The sequence below is a fragment of the Grammomys surdaster genome, unplaced genomic scaffold (assembly GCF_004785775.1).
Source record: "Grammomys surdaster isolate TR1022 unplaced genomic scaffold, NIH_TR_1.0 206, whole genome shotgun sequence".
Classification (NCBI taxonomy): domain Eukaryota; kingdom Metazoa; phylum Chordata; class Mammalia; order Rodentia; family Muridae; genus Grammomys; species Grammomys surdaster.
The window spans coordinates 7,578,458-7,601,446 of record NW_021604651.1 but is presented as its reverse complement, the minus strand read 5'-3'; the positions used below and the strand labels follow the sequence as shown (position 1 = coordinate 7,601,446).

General features: G+C 37.9%; 1 protein-coding gene across 9 annotated transcripts in view; it reads left to right on the top strand.

The window, feature by feature from the left end:
• Tcf12 (transcription factor 12) overlaps positions 1–22,989 on the top strand; it is a 267,077-nt gene that overhangs the window by 183,037 nt on the left and 61,051 nt on the right. For all 9 annotated transcript variants that reach the window (XM_028771367.1, XM_028771364.1, XM_028771366.1 and 6 more), the window contains one exon: positions 4,359–4,411. In XM_028771367.1, the coding sequence (XP_028627200.1) occupies positions 4,359–4,411 (53 nt within the window). The remainder of the gene's footprint in view (positions 1–4,358; positions 4,412–22,989) is intronic.

Genomic DNA, 22,989 nt, shown 5'->3' with positions numbered 1-22,989 from the left:
GGATTTGGTAACTGATTGAGGAGCTCTTCCACAGGGGAGACCATTTCTTCCACCTGCAGTTCTTGGTATAGAATAAAGGCCCTTGAGGTTTTTTCCCTTCTGTGTTAACATGTGTATTAATGTTATTTTTCAGGTCTTGTTTAGGCAGCCATATGAATTAATAGTTTTTTTAATTTTTGGTTTTTTGAGACAGGGTTTTTCTCTGTATCCCTGGCTGTCCTGGAATTCACTCAGTAGACCAGGCTGGCCTTGAACTCGGAGATCCACCGATCTCTGCCTCCTGGGTGCTGGGATTAAAGACTAGCACCACCACCACCTAACTGAAACCATAATTTTAACAGTTTTTCAGCAAACAGCTTTATATTTTGGTTCATGAGAGAATTTAGCCAAGTTTCTTGTAACTTACAAGTTATTTCTTTTGAAAAGGAAGTTTTATCATCTGTTGTTAACATCTAGTTTTTAACCGAGGTGAAAATATTACTGAATGGTTTATTAAATAATTTCATAAGTTCCTGTCTCAACAGGACAATAATCCTGTTAGTTCATGACGTTAATCTTGAGTTTAATGTAAAAATTAAGACTCAGAAGATGTCGCATACATAATCATTAGTAGGTCACTCACTGGGATAAGTTTTAAGGTTTTGAGTCTTGAGTCCAGTGGGTGTTTTGCTGTTGTTTTTGTTTGTCTGTTTGTATACTAGTTACTTCTTTACTTTTCCATTGATATTCAGGAACAATGAACAGGACGTCACTTACTGACACGAGAGTAGACAACAGGATGGTGGTGTTTAGTACACTGACACTGCTGTTTAGTTCAGAGCAGCATGCAGAAGGAAACTGTGTAGTAAGCGTCTTACTCCTCCCTTACAGCTTTATTTTTTATGTCAATTGTGTGTGTACACTTACATCCCTTTGCTCATTCATCTTTCCTGACAAAGCCAGTCTGTTTTTCTATCTCATCATTGTTTAAAATGATTTTTAACGTAAGAAAACTAAATTTAATATAAAATATTATATATTTCATATATTAATTATATGTTATATATCACATGTATATAATATAAATTTACTATGATAAATTAATTAAAAATTAATGTAAATATATTGTAAAACATGTTGATAATGAAGGTAGACCAGCATCTAAAGTAAATGGAAACCAAAGGAGAATGTACTATAACCCCTGGTTGCACAAATATTTGCTTACTGCCTCCAGCTAATATATCTACCTATCAAACCATATATTTTGGTGTTTCTAGTTTTTAGGTCTAAAGTAGAAATGAAAGGACATAAAGTACATAGAAAGGATGCAGTGATGGATTGCCACATCCAGAAGAGAATTCTGATAGATGTCTTTATTTTGTAAGAACATGGTCATGTAATATGTGTGGGTGCTATTAGAATCAGCCCTGATAGTTTAGACCAGCATTCTTTTTGTTATTAAAGAATGATAGCTTTTGGGTTGGAGAGATGGCTCAGAGGTTGAGAAACTGGTCTTCCCAGAAGTCCTAAATTTAATTCCCAGCAACCACGTGGTGGTTTATAACTATCGATAATAAGATCTGGTGCCCTCTTCTGGCCTACAGGCATATGTGCAGGCAGAATGCTGTGAAATAAATAAATACATAAATACATAAATAAATAAATAAATAATCTTTTTTTAAAAGAATGAGAACCCTTCAAAATGTTACACATCTATGTTCCACTTGTCCACCTGATTGAGTTTGTTAGCCTAGTAACAACCTTCATTGAGTCTATATTAGGTTAGTCTCTAGGAGTGTCTTCATAGACCCTGAAGACACACTGTGGAAAAGAACTAATTCCTACCAGTATGCTGTTACCAAAAGAAAACCATCGAGTAACTAGAAAACTATTAAATAACTAGAAAAGAATAGAGATACATTAAAATGCAGGTTTTCCATGAGTTAAAGCTTCAATTTGACTATGATTTATGGATACTACTGCTTATCTTCTGTGTCTTTTCAAAACTCTGTGAGGTTGCAATGTTAACATTAGGTTATAAATAAGGAGACAAAGTGAAGTACAGTATGTGGTGTTTCTCTTGATGCTCAGAGGAGTCCTATCTATTTCCTGTGTAAATATCAGTTAGTGGATTATTTTTATGTTGCCCATTGCTGTTCTTAATCTTAGCGTCTCACTCACATTGCAATGTCTGGTAAAATGTGAGCACTTACAAGAACTTTAGAGAGCTACATCTTAGTGTTTTCTAAGACACTTTAGATGCTTTAGGAAATTGTTCTAAAGAGCAGTAACTATTTTTAATTGTTGGCGGTCTACATAAATAAAAGCTAAAAGTAATTAAGTGTGGGACAGGAGAGAGATAGCTCAGTAGTTTAGAGCACTGGTTCCTCTTTCAGATGACTTGGATAATTCCCAGCACCCCGTCTGTAATTTCAGTCTCAGGGCATCTTCTTTTCTGGCCCCATGGGCACTGCCTACATGTGGTACATACACATGAGGCATAATACACCCCTAGGACATACATTTTAAACACTATCCAAGTGTCACAAATGTTAGGCAGTGCAGTGAGCATATTTCATGTATTACCACAGATTATGAAACTTACAGGAGAGGTGGTGTCCACCTCTTCATGCAACTAAAGGATCTCAAACACAAAGAGGCTAAAGTAACCTGCCCAGGTATTTATGGCTTCTAAATTCAATACTGCCAACTTACTCTCCATCACAGTTTGCAGCATCCCCAAACTAGACTGTGAATCCCAGACTATACTACATATACTACATATAGTATATGGCTAATGATGAAATACAAAAGAAAAATATCCAGATAACTCCAAGCATAGAAACCATTTCCTTAACTGATTTTGTATAAAATGTAGCTTTTGCTCAAGGAATTAGTTGAAACGACTCACCAAGAACAAAAGTTTTGCTGTAAATTTCACAAATACAGAGTATGCCAGATGTTGTTTATGTTTGGTGCTTCTGTTACAAGGAGATGTAGGATACCTCTTAGAGAAGGGATATCCATAGTGATGAATGTTTTTGCCCTTTTTATTGTATAATATTTTTCCACATGCTGCTTACAGAGTTGTTTTTTTTACTTTATAGACTTCTACAGAATTCACAGACCGAATTTAAATATGTTTCAATCTTTATCAAAATCTTTTTTATTGTGTAGTATCATTTAAATGCTTTTTTTATTCTCATGTTTTGCAGTTTTAAAGAATACGAAGTTTGTTTTATATCAGCCTTCTCTAACAGTGAATGCCTCTGAAAATCCTGAATTTGATCCATTATTTGTGTATGGTTGGAAATCTGTGTTTATCACTTTTCAAAAAAATAATGTAGAAAAGTTATAAACTTTAATAGACAAGGGAAATTAGAATACCAAGTTAGACAAATGAATATTGTCTTTTCATTTATAGTAATTTATCTTCAAAATACACTTCTTTGGATCTAAAGCTATGAGCTCAGCAGATATCAGAGTGTACTGCTCTTGCAAAGGAACCAAATTTAGTCTCACACCATGTGGCAGCTTATAACCATCTGTATATAATTCCAAGCTCCAGAAAGTCCAGCATCCTCTTCTGGACTTAGACTCCAAAGGTACCTGTACTTAAACATGCACCTGCACTCAGATATGCATATGTACATACATGTTTATAGACACATTTGTGCACACAGACACACACAAACACAATTTAAAGCAAAATAAGAGACACACTTTCTCTGTGTGTTCATTTCCTGGAAAGGAATAAAAGTCCCAATTTTACCTTAGTGCTAAAGTTTCAGTTTTACTCACATATTACCGAAGTAAATGCCCATAATGCTAGATGTATATGTTGGCTTTATTTCACCGCTTATGTAGCCTGTCATGATTTTATTATAACCTTAGTTTTTCATTTGTTAAATTTTATTTCAAATTTTATACATAGTATTTGTAATACAGCATTTGCTGTTATTAAGGGGTTTTTTGTTGTTGTTTTAAGTTTTTTAAATGTCCCTTGAAGCCTAGTTCTTCATCTGATGTACTTTGTTAAGAAAGTGTACTGTTAGACCTGTTGCAGTTCCACCTCCAGTGAACTGACATGTGAAAAGTATTGAAACACTCGTGGCATATCAGGCTCTAAACATGCCCTTTTTCCTTTGCTGTTTGTGGTATTGGTGTGCTTTCCTTCTTGCTTTACTACACTTACTGTTACCTTTCAAACTTAGGAGAAGAGCCAATACTGTCATTCTTGTATTCCCATACTCAGTTACAGTATTAGAAAAAAGAGAAATCGTAGGGGTCAGGGATCATTTCCTGTTCATTTGAAGTCTGTTTGGATTTTTTTTCCCCTAATGAAAATGTTAATGAAACATTTTGTTCTTCATGTTCAGATCCTTTACAAGCAAAGAAAGTAAGAAAGGTGCCTCCTGGCCTACCTTCTTCTGTAAGTACTCTTTTTTTTTTTTTTAACTTGATGTTAAATAAATTGATGTCAAGTATTGAGAATTTACTTGTTACAAAAATGGATTCGACTGGTGCCTGTGGGCATACTTTACATAGTAACTGTTCATTGCTTAACAAAATCATTGATTGAGATAAATCCACACTTAAAGCTAGGCTTTTTGTTTTCTGTGCAGTGATTTGTAGCTTACTCATATGCTGTCACTCCCTGTCGCTGTCATTTGAATTCCCCTCTTGGGAAGAAAACTAGGCCTGTAGCTGTCAAAGAAGATCTCCTGTGCAGGTCTTTTGATGTTTAATTAGTCATTATGTTGCTGAACAGGAGGACAGACAGAGATTAATAGCTGAGAATCTTAGAAATTTACATTTGTAATAATCCCAATGGAGCTAAAGACATTAAGATTCGTAAGACATGTTTGGCTCAGCTTGCCTCAGTAGGACTGAGGTTATTAATATGTATAAATCACCAAGTCAGATGTTCATTGTGAAGCCCTTGTGGATTTTAAAGCCTTCATTAAGCCTTTCCCAACTTCAGTCTAGCATCAGGAAAGCTTTCACACTAGTTTGTTGATTCCCTACTTTCTCAAAAATGTATCCTTTGAGAATAAAGAGCTTTGATGCAGGAGGTTGGGAGAGGTTGGTAAAACAGTCATTGATGGCTGTAGTAACCTAACACTGTAGGAGTGTTTGTGCTGTTAATATCCTTGCACTTTGAAGCAGTAGAAGTATTTGTAGATAAACTTACATTATTAATCCAGTCATAGTTTAAAAACCTCTGGTGAGAAGAAGGGAAAGGGTTTTATTCTCTGTGTGTAGAACAAATGGCCAGTGAGGCTGTTAGACTGATGCCCTGTGCCTTGAAGAGTACATTCTTTGTTGTGTAAATGGATGTTAGGCTTTTATTGGGCAATACTTAACACATGGGCGCAGGTGCTGCCAGATGAGTCACAGCTCGTCAGAGTTTGGACTGAACAAACCATCCTGCGTGACAAGTAGCAATCTAGAAGGGGCAGCATGGACCGGAGCTTTTTATTTCTTTTGAAGGGTAAAGTACAGAAGTCATCTTTTGGTTGTTTGCATTCCTTCTCAGTTATGTCCTGCCCCCACCTTCTTTTCTGAGTGGTACATGAAAAGTTGAATAGAAATTTTTGAAACTCAATTCCAGATAGATCTGAGTTTTACGAAGCATAGGGCAGCTGTACTCTGAACCTACAGCCTACCTGGAAGGTTGAATTGCAGCTGCAAGCATCCTAAAAGCTTTTGCTTGCTTAAGCACTTGGTCCCACTAGAGGCTGAATAGCTGCTTGATAAACAAAATGAACAATGCCTCAAATCATTATTCCTGAAGACAGGAATTTCAGCAGCAGCTAAAAATAGTTGTACGATTTACATTTTAAAAGTTATGTGCTGTGCAAAGGTAGGTAGGTAGTATAATCTAACAGAAATACTCATGAAGACGGTATTGCTAAAACATGGAGCAGTGTGATTTCTTATAATACTATAATTCTGTGAAAGTAATAAAAGTTAGATTGTATATTAATAACCATACTGCTTCAGAAACAAATTAGTAAGTAAAAAGATCACATTTATTCTTGGCCTGACATTAGTTTTAAGAAATAAGGTTAATTGTCAATGTTTCATAGTTACTTTATTTTTCAAAACAAATGAGTGGAATGGACAGAGGAGCCTGGAAAGAGACTTTGCAGAGCCCTTTGTCCTTACATTTTTAAATACAACAGCATTTGTTACTTTAAGATAGTTTCTATGTATTGTTTTATGTTCAGGAAAGGAAAAACTACTGAGTTTTGATGAACCTTTAGAATGATTAGGGAATTTTGTAAGACAAGCTTGCTTAAGTATTATATTTTTCAAGCTTCTTTAGTACAGAGACAGTCAGATATGTGAGTTGGGGAACAGCCTGGTCTTCATAGGGAGTTCCAGGCCAAATAGAGCTGTGTAGTAAAACCCTGTCTCAAATATACACACACATGTATATATGTTTGTATATACCAGTGAGTATGGTGGTGTATATGCTTACAATCTCAACACTTAGGAGACTAAAGCAGGATTGCTGTATATTCTATGCCAGTGTGGATTCCCTTGCAAGACCCTGTCCAAATAAAACAGAATAAATAAATAAAATTACATTTTTCTATTTGACTACTTATAATAAATATACAATTTTACAACCCTTTGATGTTGAGAATTGTAAAAGAAGTAAGTGCAAAAAAAAAAAGAACATGAATGTACATGTTTTATTTCATGAATAATGAGTATCATACTTCCAAAACTAAAAATTCAGCCAAATGTTCAGGTTTCAAATGGGGCAGCAGGTAAAAAGAGCAGAAGTGTGAAAAACAACTGTTTTGTCTAAATTTAGAAGTAAAGCATTCCTAGATTCTATAGTAGGTTTAACTTTTGTAAATTTACTGTAGCATACCTTCTCCTTAATCCCTTACCCCAGGATAGAAGCAAAGGACACTATTCAGTACACGTGGTCATAGGGAGGTCTACTCTGAATACAGACCTCCAGGGTCCTGGCTTGTAGTGATTGGAGTCTGTTGAGACTGAGCAGAGTTCAAAGGGTAGGCATGGTACTTCAACATGGCAACAATTTCCTTTCCCTTCGAGGATTCCCTTAGCCTCCCCTAATCTCTGAACACCAGCTGTGTATACCTGGTTTTCCTCTATAGCAGATCATTGCTAAGATAAAAAAGTAGAGGAGAGTTTGGCACATAGGGCAGGGATTGGGGCAATGTTTCTTTAATTTACAAAAGGAAGTGTGTTCAATAGGATCCCTTCAGCCTCCATCTCACTTTGTTAGAGGTACAGGACATCGTAAGTGTGAGGAACGAAGTGCGCCATTTTACTGTATAACACCATTCTCCTCGGCCTTTGTACTAATCTACTCCAATTCATATGCAGGGCTATAAGAACAGCTTAAAATAGTGTGAAAGGACACTTTCTTTTCAGTATTTAAGTATAAATCTTTGTTTATTCATAAAAATATCTTGTTTCTTATGTTAAATTTAAAATAGTTTTGCCAGTTCCATTTTTACTGAGCAGCTTTATTTGTTAATTGGCTTTGTTGTTTAAGGACTAGCACTGTCTAAGGACACTGTGGTTGTAGAAATACACAGAATTAGAGATACACAGAATTTCCCCTTACGTAGCCACTTTATGATTTTATGACCTGGGAAGGGTTGCTTGTCACTCTCTGAACCATAAGGACATTTGTTTATGTAGTGCTGAGGAGTGAGCTAAGGGCTCACTGCACACTTAGGCAAGTGCTCTCCCGCTGAATCATCCTCAGCCTTAAACTTCAGCGTGGTGGTGACAGTGCCAGTCTGAAAGGTTACTAGGAAAGTATCAAATAGTTACCTGCTGTATCAGATATAATCCAGAATTCCTCTTTCTTCATTTTTTTCTCATTTCTACCACTGTAGCCTAAATTTAATTTTTAAAATTCAGTTTACCATATGTGACTCAAAGACAAAAAAAATTGAAAGCAAAGGGATAAATATCACAGTGAAAAAAAAATATTACCATACAGTGGATACATGCTAAATTACAGTTGCTGTTACTGTTCAAAAAACATTCTTTTGCAGAAAAAGAACGTTCAAAGAGAAGGAAAATTTGCTAAATCACATTCTGCTGCCTAGATTTATTCTAATCATTGTTATTTTCTCACATCTCAGAGCTATATTCTCCTTTCTTCTTCCCCTTTTTTGGTTGAACATTGTTATAGCTTCCCTAATGCAGTGTTACTCTGTCTCCTATCTTGGTATTTGTACTTCCAAATGTAAATAATATTTTATATACTGCAAAAGATGCAGAATTTGAAAATAGGAATCAAGATTTCACCATAAATCTGTCCCAGAGTAAGCACGTAGATAACTTGTTCTGCACATTTGGAAATGTGCATCTTCAAATGTATCAAAGCAACATGTCTTACTAGATTTTTTTTTAATGTAACTAGCTTACAGGGTTAATCTTTGGCTCATGGTACATTGTTTTTTTCTTAATTGAATATCACGCTATCTTTTGTTCTATATTTTAAAGTGTGTATATATCTTCCCACAAAAACTATTAATATAATTTCTTAGGTAAGTTCTCAATGCATTTTGATACCCTATTTAAAAAAATTTTGTTTTCCAACTACTCTTTCACCCAGTAAGCTTCATCTTCCAATATGAGTCGGAGTAGTTTAGACTCTGCATTTTCTTGCTTTGAAGCAATACAGTTCTATGGACTTAAGATTAGTAATTATAATTGGTTGTGGTGGCTCACACCTGCTGGCCCTTTCAGAAGCTAAGGTAGGAAGATTGCTGTGAGTAGAGCTTGCATTATATAGTGAGGACCAGGCCAGTGAAAGGTAGATAGGTACACTCTTAAACATTAAACAAAAAAAAAAGTTAATAATCCTAGTTAGAAATTGTTATTTTCTTTCTCCAGTGCTGAGGTTCAAAATCCAGGGTTCCATTCCCATGCATGCTAGGCAAGCACACTGCCTCCTTTTTTTTTTTTTTAATTAATATGAATTTTGAGTTAACATGAAATCTTAAATGTATGGGCATCACAAATTAGTTGGAGAGATTCTGAGATGCCCCAAACCACACAGGCTTCTGACCCATGCGTAATGCTGGTGTATTGCTGTCGTATCAGATACGATAAATAAGACTAAGAACACAAAGAGATGGAATAGTTAAGTCCCAAACACAGTTAAACTAAGACTTTTTAAATAAGAGAGATGACAACCAGCTTTTTCTGGGGCTGGTAAAAATTATTAACTTGGGAAACCTAAGTACAAAATGATTAGCTCTCTCAACTAGCAAGATCACTGTCAGGGATTAGAACTATAGAGAGAGCCTCTGAAAACAACAAGCTCAGCAACTGGTAAAGATTCTCCTGAAGGTCTGCTCCATAAGGGTCACCAGGAAGCCAAGAAAGCTATGTAATAAACATTGCCTGAGACCTCTCAGACTGGCAGGCAGTAAAGCCAACAATGAGTAACAGTTTTACAAGCCAGTATCAGCTTCAGTATGACTTCACAAAGAAGCTCTGCAGTTCTTGAACATGGATCAAACATGGTATTTGCTTACTAGTTCTGGACAAACAAGCATAAAGGGCATATTGAGGCTGAATGTATAGAAGAGAGTCTTATTTCTACATGTCATACAGGCTAATTCTGTTTGAAGGCTGATCCAATACAAAATTCCCACAGTCGCCAGTTCATTCTCTATACAGTTAGATCTGTGAAAGGTACAAACATACAGTTTGAAAGATTTCGTATGTCAGTAAGAAAAGCAACCAGTTTTGATGTTTGTGATGCCCACTGGTGAAGCTGGGTCAGAATTGTATCAGTATGAATGATAGGTTTTTGACCTAGCTGTAGAATGTTCATTTTTGTGAAGTGCTAAGAAAGCTTTGATCTGGTTTAAAGTGAGAAAGCAGAAAAAAAGAGAAGTGTCTCACTTCCATGCCCCCAGTTGTCTCCTGATGTAGCTGCACAACTGCAGCCACAGTGTTACAACACCTTATTAAACAAAAGTCTGCCTCAGTTTCATTCAGAGGTGGCTTTTTAAACATATGGTATGTGATGGAGGGTCAGGGGAGTGTCTCTTTCCACCATGTGGTCCCTGGGTCAGGCATGATGTTAAGTGCCCTTACCCTCTAAAAGTCTAAAAGTGGCTTTTAAGACTTATTGAACTTTACAGCTGCTGATAATTTGAATCTCTGAATTGTCATAAGCCGGATATAAATGAGTGGCCAATTCATTTCCCGAGTACGACTTGTAAGGATTTTAGAAGATATATCGTTGAATTGTTTGAATGCACTTAAACCCTGGTATCACTGTCAACATATTATCCATCAGTAGAAAATGAAATTGTCTCTTTAATTTTTTTTTAATTTTGCTGATATGTCAGGCTTGTTTTTTTAATATAAAATAAAGACATAAAACAGAAAAAACAAATCAAGTTTTTACCATTGGGGTGATTGAGCTCTGTATTTCACTCTAAGGAAGGGATTCTGTCCTGTGTCACTGTCTAGTATGACCTTTGTTGTCACAAATGTTTAACCTTTGTTCAGCTAATACTGGTTGTGCTTGAGAAGTAATTTGTTCCTTGTGTGTATCTTGTTTCAGGGATTGTAATGTATGCCATGTAGATTTGTGTGTAATCTTTGAATCATTTAAAAAATACTGCAGGTTCTGAAAATGTTTCTTAATTCTCCCACATGTATATTCTTTTTTTTTTTTTTTGATATTTTATTTATTTACATTTCAGATGCCATCCCTTTCCCCCATTTCCCCTCCCTAGAATTTCTATATCCAATCCCTCTTCCTCCTTTTTGCTTTTATACTGTTTTAATTACATGCAAGTATTAAGGTCAGTTCTAGTTTGAGGAACTAGCAATACATTTGATGCAAATAGTCAAGGAACAAGCATGACAATAAATACAAATAATCAATGCAATAAACAGAATTCCATGAACATACCCATGATCACTATTTCTTTTTTTTTTTTTCAAATATAATATTTAATCCTTGAAGAAGTATTAGCATTTTAAAATATATTTTTTTTTTAATTTTTTTATTGGATGTTTTATTTACATTTCATATGTTGTCCCCTTACCCCATCCCCCACCCACCCAGGAACCCCCAATCCCCTCACACCTCCTCGTTCTTCTTTGTGGATGTAACCTCTATCTACCCCCCCACTCCCACCTCCCCACCCTCAAAACTCCCACCCCCTGGGGCGTCCAGCCTTCATGAGGTCAAGGATCTCATCTTCCACCTGTGCCCAGCAGGGCCCTCCACTCTTATATATTCAGCTAAGGCCCTGGATCCCTCCATAAGTGCTCCCAGGCTGGTGGTTTAGACCCTGGGAGCTGTGGTTGGTTGGTATTGTTGCTCTCCTCATGGGGCCACAAATCCTTTCAGCTCCTTCAGTCTTCACTCTAACTCCTCCATTGAGAACCCCATAATCACTTCAATGGCTAGTTGTGAGCATCTGCCTCTGAATATGTCAGACTCTTGAAGACCTCTGAGGAGACATCCATATCAGGCTCTTATCAGCATGCACTTCCTGACTTCCACATCAGCATCTACCTTTGGTGACTGCACATGGGATGGATACTCAGGTGGAAAGGTCTTCAGACGGCCCCTCCTTCAGTTTTTGTCCCTCGCTTTGTCTCCATATTTGCTCCCTTGAGTATTTTGTTGCTCCTTCTAAGAAGGACCGAATCACCCCCACTTGGTCTTCCTTCTTTATGGACTTCATGTGGCCTGTGAGTTGCATCTTGGGCATTTTAAGGTTCTGGGCTAATATCCAATAATCAGTGAGTGAATACCATGTGTGTTCTTTTGTGATTGGCTTACCTCACTCAGTATGATAATTTCTAGTTCCATCCATTTACCTAGGAACCTCTCAAATTCATTGTTTTTAATAGCTGAGTAATACTCCATTGTGTAAATATACCACATTTTTTTAATCCATTCCTCAGTTGAAGGACATCTGGGTTCTTTCCAGCTCCTGGCTATTATAAATAAGGCTGCTATGAACATAGTTGAGCATATGTCCTTATTATATGTTCGAGCACCTTCTGGGTATATGCCTAGGAGTGGTATAGCTGGATCCTCGGGTAATGCTATGTCCAATTTTCTGAGGAACCGCCACACTGATTTCCAAAGTGGTTGCACCATCTTGCAGTCCCACCAACAATGGAGGAGTGTTCCTCTTTCTCCACACCCTCGCCAGCATCTACTATCACCTGAGTTTTTAATCTTAGCCATTCTGACTGGTGTGAGATGGAATCTCAGGGTTGTTTTGATTTGCATTTCCCTGACGACTAAGGATGCCGAGCATTTCTTTAGGTGCTTCTCGGCCATTCGAGTTTCTTCTGTTGAAAATTCTTTGTTAAGCTCTATACCCCATTTTTTAATAGGGTAATTTGGTTGCCTGGAGTCTAATTTCTTGAGTTCTTTGTATATATTGGATATTAGCCCTCTATCAGATGAAGGATTGGTAAAGATCTTTTCCCAATTTGTTGGTTGTCGTTTTGTCCTATTGACAGTGTCCTTTGCCTTACAGAAACTTTGCAATTTTATGAAGTCCCATTTGTCAATTCTCGATCTTAGAGCATATGCCATTGGAGTTCTGTTCAGGAACTTTTCCCCTGTGCCCAAGTGTTCGAGGCTTTTCCCCACCTTCTCTTCTATTAGTTTCAGTGTATCTGGTTTTATGTGGAGGTCCTTTATCCACTTAGATTTGAGCTTTGTACAAGGGGATAAGAATGGATCAATTTTCATTCTTCTACATGTTGTCCTCCAGTTGAACCAGCACCATTTGTTGAAAATGCTGTCCTTTTTCCACTGGACAGTTTTAGCTCCTTTGTCAAAGATCAAGTGACCATAGGAGTGTGGGTTCATTTCTGGGTCTTCAATTCTATTCCATTGATCTTCCTGCCTGTCTCTGTACCAATACCAGGTAGTTTTTATCACTATTGCTCTGTAGTACAGCTTGAGGTCAGGGATGGTGATTCCTCCCGAAGTTCTTTTATTGTTGAGAATAGTTTCGCTATCCTAGGTTTTTTGTTATTCCATATGAATTTGAGAATTTCCTTTTCTAACTCTGTGAAGAATTGAGTTGGGATTTTAATGGGGATTGCATTGAATCTGTAGATTGCTTTTGGCAAGATGGCCATTTTTATTATATTAATCCTGCCAATCCATGAGCATGGGAGATCTTTCCATCTTCTGAGATCTTCTTCAATTTCTTTCTTCAGAGACTTGAAGTTCTTGTCATACAGGTCTTTCACTTGCTTGGTTAGATTCACACCAAGGTATTTTATATTATTTGCAACTATTGTGAAGGGTGTCATTTCCCTAATTTCTTTTTCAGTCTGTTTATCTTTCATGTAGAGGAAGGCTACTGATTTGTTTGAGTTGATTTTATATCCAGCCACTTTGCTGAAGTTGTTTATCAGGTTTAGGAGTTCTCTGGTGGAAGTTTGGGGGTCACTTAAGTATACTATCATATCATCTGCAAATAGCGATACTTTGACTTCTTCCTTTCCTATTTGTATCCCTTTGACTTCTTTTTGTTGTCTAATTGCTCTGGCTAAGACTTCCAGTACTATATTGAATAGGTAGGGGGAGAGTGGGCAGCCTTGTCTAGTCCCTGATCTTAGTGGGATTGCTTCAAGTTTCTCTCCATTTAGCTTGATGTTGGCTACTGGTTTGCTGTAAATTGCTTTTACTATGTTTAGGTAGGGGCCTTGAATTCCTGATCTTTCCAAGACTTTTATCATGAAGGGATGTTGAATTTTGTCAAATGCTTTCTCAGCATCTAGTGAGATAATCATATGGTTTTTTTCTTTAAGTTTGTTTGTATAGTGGATTACATTGATGGATTTCCGAATATTGAACCATCCCTGCATTCCTGGGATAAAACCTACTTGATCATGATGGATGATTGTTTTGATGTGGTCTTGGATTCGGTTTGCTAGAATTTTATTGAGTATTTTTGCATCGATGTTCATAAGGGAGATTGGTCTGAAGTTCTCTTTCTTTGTTGGGTCCTTGTGGGGTTTGGGAATGAGTGTAATTGTAGCTTCATAGAACGAATTGGGTAGTGTTCCTTCTGTCTCTATTTTGTGGAATAGTTTGAAGAGAATTGGTATTAGGTCTTCCTTGAAGGTCTGATAGAATTCAGCACTAAAACCATCTGGTCCTGGGCTTTTTTTGGTGGGGAGACTTTTAATGACTGCTGCTATTTCCTGAGGGGTTATGGGACTATTTAGATGGTTTATCTGCTCCTGGTTTAATTTTGGTACCTGGTATCTGTCTAGGAAATTGTCCATTTCATCCAGGTTTTCCAGTTTTGTTGAGTATAGACCTTTGTAGTAGGATCTGATGATTTTTTTAATTTCTTCCGTTTCTGTTGTTATGTCTCCCTTTTCAGTTCTGATTTTATTAATTTGGATACTCTCTCTGTGCCCTCTGGTTAATCTGGCTAACGGTTTATCTATCTTGTTGATTTTCTCAAAGAACCAACTCCTGGTTTTATTGATATTTTGTATTGTTCTTTCAGTTTCTATTTGGTTGATTTCAGCCCTGAGTTTGATTATTTCCTGCCTTCTACTCCTCCTGGGTGTATTTGCTTCTTTTTGTTCTAGGGCTTTTAGTTGTGCAGTCAACTTGTTAGTGTGTGCTCTTTCCAGTTTCTTTTTGTAGGCACTTAGAGCTATGAGTTTTCCTCTTAGCACTGCCTTCATGGAGTCCCACAAGTTTTGGTATGATGTGTCCTCATTTTCATTGAAATCTAAAAAGTCTTTAATTTCTTTCTTTATTTCTTCCTTGACCAAGTCATCATTGAGTAGAGAGTTGTTCAGTTTCCATGTGCACATGGGTTTTCCATTGGTTTTGTCATTATTAAAGACCAGTCTTATTCCATGGTGATCTGATAAGAGGCAAGGGATTATTTCAATCTTTTTGTATCTGTAGAGGCTTGTTTTGTGACCAATTATATGGTCTATTTTGGAGAAGGTACCATGAGGTGCTGAGAAAAAGGTATATTCTTTTGTTTTAGGATGAAATGTTCTATAGATGTCTGTTAAGTCCATTCGGTTCATAACTTCTGTTAATGTCAAAGTGTCTCGGTTTAGTTTCTGTTTCCATGATCTGTCCATTGCTGAGAGTGGGGTGTTGAAATCCCCCACTATTATTGTGTGAGGTGTAATATGTGTTTTGAGCTTTAGTAAAGTTTCTTTTATGTATGTAGGTGCCCTTGCATTTGGGGCATAGATGTTCAGAATTGAGAGTTCACCTTGGTAGCTTTTTCCTTTGATGAGTATGAAGTGTCCTTCCTTATCTTTTTTGATTAATTTTGGATGGAAGTCGATTTTATTTGATATTAGAATGGCTACTCCAGCTTGTTTCTTGGGACCATTGGCTTGGAAAATTGTTTTCCACCCTTTTATTCTGAGGTAGTGTCTGTCTTTGTCACTGAGGTGTGTTTCTTGTATGCAGCAAAATTCTGGGTCTTGTTTGTGTATCCAGTCTGCTAGTCTGCGTCTTTTTATTGGGGAATTGAGACCATTGATGTTAAGAGATATTAAGGAAAAATGATTGTGGCTTCCTGTTATTTTTGTTATTAGAGGTAAAGTTATGTTTGTATAGTTATCTTCTTTTGGGGTTGTTGGAAGATTACTTCCTTGCTTTTTCTAGGTTGTAGTTTCCCTCCTTGTGTTGGCGTTTTCCATCCATTATCCTTTGAAGTGCTGGGTTTGTGGGAAGATATTGTACAAATTTGGTTTTGTCATGGAATATCTTGGTTTCACCATCTATATTGATTGAGAGTTTTGCTGGGTATAGTAATCTGGGCTGGCAATTGTGTTCTCTTAGGGTCTGTATGATGTCCGTCCAGGCTCTTCTGGCTTTTATAGTCTCTGGTGAGAAGTCTGGTGTAATTCTTATAGGTCTGCCTTTATATGTTACTTGACCTTTTTCCCTTACTGCTTTTAGTATTTTTTCTTTGTTTTGTGCATCTGATGTTTTGATTATTATGTGACGGGAGGTATTTCTTTTCTGGTCTAGTCTATTTGGTGTTCTGTAGGCTTCTTGTATGTTTATGGGCATCTTGTTCTTTAGGTTAGGGAAATTTTCCTCAATGATTTTGTTGAAGATATTTACTGGCCCTTTAAGTTGGGAATCTTCATTCTCATCTATACCTATTATCCTTAGGTTTGGTCTTCTCATTGTGTCCTGAATTTCCTGGATGTTTTGAGTTAGGAGTTTTTTGCTTTTTTCATTTTCTTTGACAACTGTGTCAATATTTTCCACCGTATCTTCTGCATTTGAGATTCTCTCTTCTATCTCTTGTATTCGGTTGGTGATGCTTGCGTCTGTGACTCCTGATCTCTTTCTTAGGTTTTCTATCTCCATGGTTGTCTCCCTTTGAACTTTCTTTATTGTTTCTATTTCCAGTTTCAGATCCTGAATGTTTTTGTTTAATTCCTTCTTTGTGTTTTCTTGCATTTCTTTAAGGGATTTCTGTGATTCCTCTTTAAGGGCTTCTATCTGTTTACTTGTACTCTCCTGTATTTCTTTAAGGGAGTTACTTAAGTCCTTCTTATAATCCTCTATCATTATCATGAGAAGTGATTTTAATTCTGAATCCTGCTTTTCAGGTGTGAAGGGGTGTTCAGGGCTTGCTATATTGGGAGAACTGGGCACTGATGATGCCAAGAAACTTTGGTTTCTGTTGCTTATGTTCTTGCGCTTGCCTTTCGCCATCTGGGTAACTCTAGTGGTACCTGCCCTCTCTGTGTAAGATTGGAATCTGTATTTCCAGTTATCTTGCTTATTGCAGAGCTCCTCGGAGTCCAGAGGTCTCTGTGGTCTTATGCCCCTAATCTCCTGGGTGGAAGAACTCCTGGGACTCAGGCCACCTCTTGGATCTGGTAATCCTTCTGTTCTGAGTGCAGTGGCTCCTCGGCTGCTCTGAGTGCAGTGGGTTCTCGATGACTCAGGATTCAGTTTCAGCTGCTCTGAGTGCAGTGGCTCCTAGATGACTCAGGATTCAGTTTCTCCACAGGACAGGAGCAGACCAACTCTGTGTCAGCTGCTCTGAGTGCAGTGGCTCCAGCTGCTCTGAGTGCAGTGGGTCCCTGATGACTCAGAATTCAGTTTCAGCTGCTCTGAGTGCAGTGGCTCCTGGATGACTCAGGATTCAGTTTCTCCACAGGACAGGAGCAGACCGACTCTGTGCCTGCTCCAGTCCAAGGGCCACATGTATATTCTTGAAGCAGATTTCAAACATTTTAAACTATACACCTATCAAAATTTCTGACTTTTAAAACTATATTTGTTTTAGTATCTAACCCAATAGAGCTGTAGTGTTGCCAATATTTTATTAGTTTTCAAAAAATAACCTGACTCTGGCTGGGCGTAAGTTGCACATGGTTATTATAATCGTCCCACTGGAGAGATGGAGGCAGGAAGTAGGCGGGGCCCCGTATAGGTCACTGAGCACAGCTACTCAGTGACAGAGTGTATTCCCTGTATTTAGTCCCCAGTCCTCAAGAAGGATAAGAATCTGAGAATCACCAGCTCTTTGCTCTTAGGTCTCAGTGAGGCCCTTCTGCTAAAGTCATTGCAAGTGTTCTAAAATGAGCCGGGCAGTGCTGGGGCATGCCTTTAATCCCAGCACTAGGGAGAGAGACAGAGGCAAACATCTCTGTAGATCTGAAGCCATCCTGGTCTACAAAGAGAGTTCCAGGACAACTAAGGTTACATAGAAAAACCCTGTCTTGAAAAAATAAACAAATGAACAAAAAGAGGGTTAAATACAAGGAAAACATAGACCTGTCTTCAAGATGATTGTTGTTAAAAGGCAAAAGTTAAAATTTGTACCTGTGAAGGGAAGTAACTTTTAACATTTTTCTGTTGAATAATTGTCCTTCAATCATAGAGTATACTACCGAGAAAATTATTTCAGTCAAGGGGGCTGGAAATGATGTCTGTATAGCTGTTAACTTTCTCATCCAGAAAGGAACACTGGTTGATTACCTGTTGTAAACAGTACTTCTCAGTTTCCTTCTCTGGTTATCTAAACAATGAAAAATATACTAACTTGCTTTATCTTTATAAAAGAAACAAACTTTTGTTCCTATTTGTCTTCTAAAATATGCTGTTAAATTTTACCCAAAATAAAGAATGTTTTTACAACAGGAAAGATAATTCAGCCACCAGTATCAGCTCTGTATTGATTCAGGATTGACATCATCAGAAATGTAAGGACTTTTCTTCTAAAATGTTAGTGTAGAAACTAGATTACAGGAGACATTTTTTCCCCTAAAAAGAAAAAGGTACCTTATTTCTCATCCTAAAATAACCTCAAGATTTAACCATCTTTCAGTACATGTGTTGTGTCGTCTTTGTCCAAGTCTCTTTTTTCTTAGATCACTGTAACCTCTCCCCAGCTAGTCTTGCAGTTTTCCTTCGGCAGTTTCTTTCTTGAAGAGAGCCTACTTAACAGTCTAGGTCAGATCCTATCATCCCATATCACACCTCCCTTAAATCCTGCAGTAGCTTATCAGTACTAAGCCAGAGTCCTTACAGGGGCTTACCAGACCCTCATGACCTGCCTCTTTCTCTCACATCCTCTTCTGCTATCTTCCCCTCCCTCAGCCCAGCCAGACCCTGCTATGCATTTATTGTCTCTCTACTACTGCTCCGATGTGGCCCTTGGTACCTGCATGACTGGTTTTCTCTCTGACCACTGGGGTCTCTCATTGTCATCCTCTATAAAACGGCAACATACACCCAACACTCTTTCCTTCCCTGCTATACTTTCTTAATAACTTATTCAATTTATTCTTTACCTTGGACACTTTATAAAGCAGGAATGTAGTTTAATTTGGCTATTTTCTGTCCCCATTTGCTAATGGATACTAAATAAATTAACAAATCCATGTGATTAGCAGTATAGCTATAGCTATCTTACCCCCTGCACCTTACTTAATTGACATGAAACAAAAGATTATCTGAACTATCTTCAGAGAAGGAAAACTGTAGCCATATTTTAGCCTTTTATTATAGAACATTAACTATGCTTAAACCTTATCAATAATTTAGGATGAGGGTAAAGCAATTTTTTATCAGAAAAATAATCCTTTGCTTGACAAAGTTTATTAATGTTATTTCCATTTTTGTGAGCATAGGCGCTCAGTTTAGATACATGAGCATTAGGAGATGTATAGTTCATTTTCAGCAAAGAGTCCTAGTGTTAGAAAATAGTGTGTTCTGTTCAGGAAATTTTCCCCTGTGCCCATGTGTTCAAAACTCTTCCCCCACTTTCTCTTTTATTAGTTTCAGTGTATCTGGTTTTATGTGCTGAACAGAACACCAATGGCTTAATGCTCTAAGATCAACAGTAGACAAATAGAACCTCATAAAATTGCAAAGTTTCTGTAAGGCAAAGGACACTGTCAATAGAACAAAATGGCAACCAACAGATTGAGAAAAGATCTTTACCAGTCCTACATCCAATAGAGGGCTAATATCCAATATATACAAAGAACTCAAGAAGTTAGACTCCAGAGAATCAAATAACCCTATTTTTTAAAAATGGGATACAGAGCTAAACAAAGAATTCTCAACTGAGGAATATCAAATGGCCGAGAAGCACCTAAAGATAAAGAAATGTTCAACATCCTTAGTCAGAATGGTTAAGATCAAAAACTCAAGTGACAACAGATGCTGACGAGGATGTGGAAAACTAGGAACACTCCTCCATTGTTGGTGGCATGGCACGCTGGTACAACCACTCTGGACATCACTCTGGTGGTTCTTCAGAAAATTGTACATAGTACTACTTGAGGAGCCAGCTATACTCTCGGTGGCATATACCCAAAAGATGTTCCAACATATAACAAGGACACATGTTCTACTATGTTCATAGCAGCCTTATTTATAATAGCCAGAAGCTAGAAAGAACCCAGATGTCCTTCAACAGAGGAATGGATACAGAAAATGTGGTACATTTATACAATGGAGTACTACTCAGCTATTAAAAACAAACAAACAAACAAAAAATACAAAACAATGACTTCATGACATTCTTAGGCAAATGGATGGAACTAGAAAATATCATCCTGAGTGAGGTAACACACATGGTATGCACTCACTGATAAGCTTGGATACCAAAAGCTTGGGATACCCAAGATACAATTCACAGACCACATGAAGCTCAAGAAGAAGGAAGACCAAAGTGTGGATGCTTCGGTCCTTCTTAGAAGGGGGAACAAAATACTCACAGGAGGAAATAAGGAGACAAAGTGTGGAGCAGAGACTGAAGGAAAGGCCGTCCAGAGACTGCCTCACCTGGGGATCCATCCCATATACAGTCACAAAACCAAGACTCTATTGTGGATGCCAAGAAGTGCATGCTGACAGGAGCCTAATATAGCTGTCTCCTGAGAGGCTCTGCCAGAGCCTGACAAATACAGAAGTGGATGCTCACAGCTAACCATTGGACTGATCACGGGATTCCCCAATGGAGGAGTTAGAGAAAGGACTGAAGGAAAGGAAGAGGTTTACAACCTCATAGGAAGAACAACAATATCAACCAACCAGACCCCTCCCCAGAGCCCCCAGAGACTAAACCACCAACCAAAGTGGAGGGACCTCTGGCTTCAGCTGCATATATAGCAAAGGGTGGTCTTGTCGGGCATCAGTGGGAGGAGAGGCTCTTGGTCCTGTGAAGGCTTGATGTCCCAGTGTAGGGGAATGCCAGGGCAGGAAGGCTGGAGTGGATGGATGGGTGGGGGAACACCCTCATAGAAGCAGGGGAAAGGGATGGGGGGGGGAGGGGAAATCAAGAAAAGGAATAACATTTGAAATATAAATAAATAAAATAATAAAAAAGAAAAAATGGTGTGTTGAAGTTATATGGTCTTTATCCAAATTTAGCAGTAGTACCACAGATAGAGTCTTTCAAGATTAGGGAAGCACCTATCCTCAAGGTCACTCTCTAAAGGTGGTATGATGGTGCTGTCTGGATTTCATCCTATGACCTCCTCAGGCTGCTCATTGCAGCTGTTTTTTGTTTATAATCCATCTCATAGTCCCTTTTACTGCTCTACTAAATTTTCTAGCCAGAGCATGCAAAGAATCATGTTATAGGCCCTGCACTTTTGTTGAAGGATGGAGCAGGAACTGCAGTCCACTCCTTTGACAGGCTCTCTTGCCAGCTCTACTCACTTCCCTCTCGATAGAGGCTTCTGTAGTTATTTCAAGGGTTTGACTACAAATCTTTCATTTTCTAGAGGAACTAAATTAATCTAATGTCAGACCTGCATATAAATGCACATTTTTAAAGTCAAATATCATAATTGTCATTGAGTAAATAATGCCAAAGTTGGGTAAGAGTTTTTACCTGTTGGTAAGATGCCAGCCTTTGTTGTTGTTCTAGATACTCCATAACTTTTAAGATAGATGATCACTTTAAATGAATATATTATAGGGCAGTAACCACTTATACCTGACTTGTCTGGCTCAGAAGTTTGGTTCATTTGGTTCTTGAGAGTCTTTCCTGGGTCTTTAATTTCATGCAAAGCTTTAGGCTTTTCATTTTACCATTACTAGGTGTAATTATGAAAATAAGATTTGTGGTTACTGTGGGCACTGGACATCAACTGCATCAACTCTGGTGTCTTAGTTTGGTTTTATTGCTATGAACAGACACCATGACTGAGACAGCTCTTATAAGGGACAACATTTAATTGTGGCTGGTTCAGTACACATCAGAGGTTCAGTACATCATCATGGCAGAAGTATGACAGTGCCAAGGCAGATATGATGCTGGAGGAGCTACATGTTGACCTACAGGCAGCAGAAGTGGATTGTGTTCCTCAGGCAGCCAAGAGAAAGTTCTCTCCTTCCATACTAGGTGAAGCTTCAGCATAGAAAACCTCAAAGCCCAGCTATATAGTTCAATACTTTTTTCCCCAAGACCACATGTACTCCAGTAAGGCCACACCTCTTAATAATGCCACTCCCTATGGCCAAGCGTTCCAAACCTATTCAAACCATCACATCTAGATTTCAAGAAACGGAGTGTATCTGAATTGTTAAGTATGATTCAGCATACCTAACAGTTATGGAGCTCTATAGAATGAAAACGCCAACAAAGAACATAGTCTCACCAGCCACTAGGCAAGAACGGCCTCTTTTCATCTACAGACGAATCACTGTCCAGAAAAGGACACACTTGCAGAATAGTCAAGTGATTATACCTGCCAAGACAGAGTAATCAGCCCTTAATAATTCTGCATCACTTGGTCTGTCAGATGATCCTGGGCCAGAAGGCTGAAGATCGGATGCTCCAACATTTTGTAGTATAGGGACTGTCCAGGTGTTCAGCGGCTAAGTTTTAAAAGCTATGCTTTGTGTTTCCCATAATTTCAGTTAATTCAGTCATTCTGGATTTCTGACGAGGTTGAAGACTTACAGTCTCATAGCCAATCCTGGTTATTTACTTTTAGAGAAAAGACTTGAGAGGAGGACATTCATTCTAAAGCCAAAAAAAAAGCCAGGTTCAGAACTAAGTCTATTAGTTAGGAGAGATGACAGAGGTTCTGATTAGTCAACAAAATGTTGGACTGGGTATTAATTTCACTCTTTTTAATTTCTTTCCTTAAGACAGTTGAATCAACAAGTACAAGTTCTTTCAAGCTTCACAAATATGTGCATCCTCATAGGTACCATGATCACTTCTCCACTTCCCTCCTGTTTTAGTGTATGTACTTCTGCAGCTGTCACTGCATTCCTCTTCTAATCAGAAATCTGAGTGACAAGAATATAGCTTTAATTTTGTTTTAAACAGAGAAGCATACTCAGTGCAACTGAAAGAATTTAAGACAAAAGTCTTTCAAAGCAGGAATTTATAATTTGGAGGTACAGCTGATAATAAAACATGAAAGTGGTTAGTTGGTTAGGCTTTCTTTCTTTCTTTCTTTCTTTCTTTCTTTCTTTCTTTCTTTCTTTCTTTCTTT